This window comes from Cyphomyrmex costatus, unplaced genomic scaffold, assembly GCF_001594065.2.
Source record: "Cyphomyrmex costatus isolate MS0001 unplaced genomic scaffold, Ccosl1.0 scaffold29, whole genome shotgun sequence".
NCBI classification, from domain to species: domain Eukaryota; kingdom Metazoa; phylum Arthropoda; class Insecta; order Hymenoptera; family Formicidae; genus Cyphomyrmex; species Cyphomyrmex costatus.
The window spans coordinates 1765222-1767047 of NW_017277017.1; the positions used below are offsets into that span (position 1 = coordinate 1765222).

The 1826-nt window shown below is 33.9% G+C and overlaps 1 protein-coding gene across 1 annotated transcript in view; it reads right to left on the reverse strand.

Moving 5' to 3' along the window:
* Positions 1–1826, reverse strand: part of mah (solute carrier family member mahogany) — a 7307-nt gene that overhangs the window by 3071 nt on the left and 2410 nt on the right. Inside the window, 5 exon segments of the mRNA XM_018541458.1 lie at positions 598–707; positions 854–988; positions 1068–1200; positions 1436–1548; positions 1635–1755. Of these exon segments, the coding sequence (XP_018396960.1) occupies positions 598–707; positions 854–988; positions 1068–1200; positions 1436–1548; positions 1635–1755 (612 nt within the window).

A 1826-nucleotide genomic window follows, 5' to 3' on the forward strand; every position in this document is an offset into this window, starting at 1 on the left:
AGGAGTAAGAGCTAGGAAAGTGAGGCAATGTCGCTCCGTCCCCCTGCCGCACCACTCATTTTCCTCACTTTCCTAGCTCTTACTCCCAAACGAATGCGTGTCCCATTAAGTCCTTTTAGAGTAACAAAGTAGAGACCTGGAGCTACATTTTGAACTATATTAAAAGAAAATTGAGAGCGGCCTTTTAGGCGCGCCGCCATTTTGAAAAGTTCAAAACTGAAAAACATCATCGTAAACCGGTTTGATTAAAAAAAGAATATTCTTACGTGAAAGAGCGTTCAATTTTCTATAAGAATACGTCTGCACTTTATTTTCAAAATTGCCTTTCATGCCCACTAACGACAAGCGAAAAGAGCGCTGCAACGAGAAAGCCCAAAAATTGACGGTTCTACAGTTCGGTAACCAGTTGGCCTACAGGTATATTATTTGGCATAGAGTCTTTATTCATCAAACTGTTCAAGTTCATGCAATATGAACGAAATCCATGGAACTTCGCAAAATGGGTGACCCACTTGGCGTGGAATGTCCCTCTATATATATGGAAATAAAATGTAAGAGAAAAAGAGAAAGAAATAATTTATTTTCGTGGTTTCTTACTTATGAAAGAAAAGAAGATGGCTTTATTGATGTCTCGAGGACGACGCATATCAACTTGTATCGTCATTAAAGTAGGATGCACGTCGAATTGGAAAGCTAGCATACCGTACCTGAACATTTATCCGAGTAATTATACTTAATCAGTTAATTAATGGATCGTTTCATTTCACAAACTATACTTAATATCGATGGTACTTGAAATGTGAAAAGAAAGCTTATTCTAAGTATTTATTTGTAATACAGGAACTGCGCCTACCCGGAAATAAATTTATCCCATGTCGGTGAAGTAGCAATTGGTACAACATTAAATGTTCGGTCATCACTTACAATGCTCCACCATATTAATATTGCTGTTAAAGTAACTGTTATACTAGAACATGTTGCGATCCATCTATAATAATTTGATAAATTACTTACTTAGCTAGCACCGAAATGTATAAGTTATAATAATGAAAAACAGTTTATCTTACTTCATGTCTCGCGGACTGCCTAGCCACATCAACGGACAAAGTAAAAGACCGACTATTAGCAGCCAATAACAGAAAGAAAGATCAAAACGCTGTTCTGATACCTTAAGTCCGAACAGGTGCAAATTCTGCGAAGCTATAGGAAATCGTTTGCGTAAAACTATTATATAAATATAGAATATTATCTATATCTCATAATATCCATTAGGGGAATATCTACTATCAAGAAATGCAATATATGTGAAAAAGATATTTTCTTTATATCCATTTAATATATTATAATGATGTTAAATGCAACATTTTAAAACGGAATAAAAATTGTTCTTAATATTAATGCATATAATTATAATACAAGGTGTGTTTTTATTTACCAACTAATAAATTCGGAATGCCACAACCAAAAACTGTCAAATCTAAAAGCAGAGTGACGATAGATCGTGTGCGCTGTCCCATCGTTAATTCCGTCACAGCGGCGAGAGGATAGCTGCAATTTTAATATCAAATTGTAGAATTTATATTTTTATTAGACAAATGTTAAAGAATTTAATAAAAAACAATAAAAAGAAATACCGATTTTTTTGTGAAATCTGTGGATCCAGAGCAGTCGCAATAATCCATGATCTTCCCAGTAGAATGGCCGTGTAAATTTGCAAACCAAAGATAACGAGCACCAAAGGGATTCCGTACAATCCTAATAATAAGCACATATATTTTTTCTATTCTTTTTGATTTATATATATATATAAATATTGATTTATATAT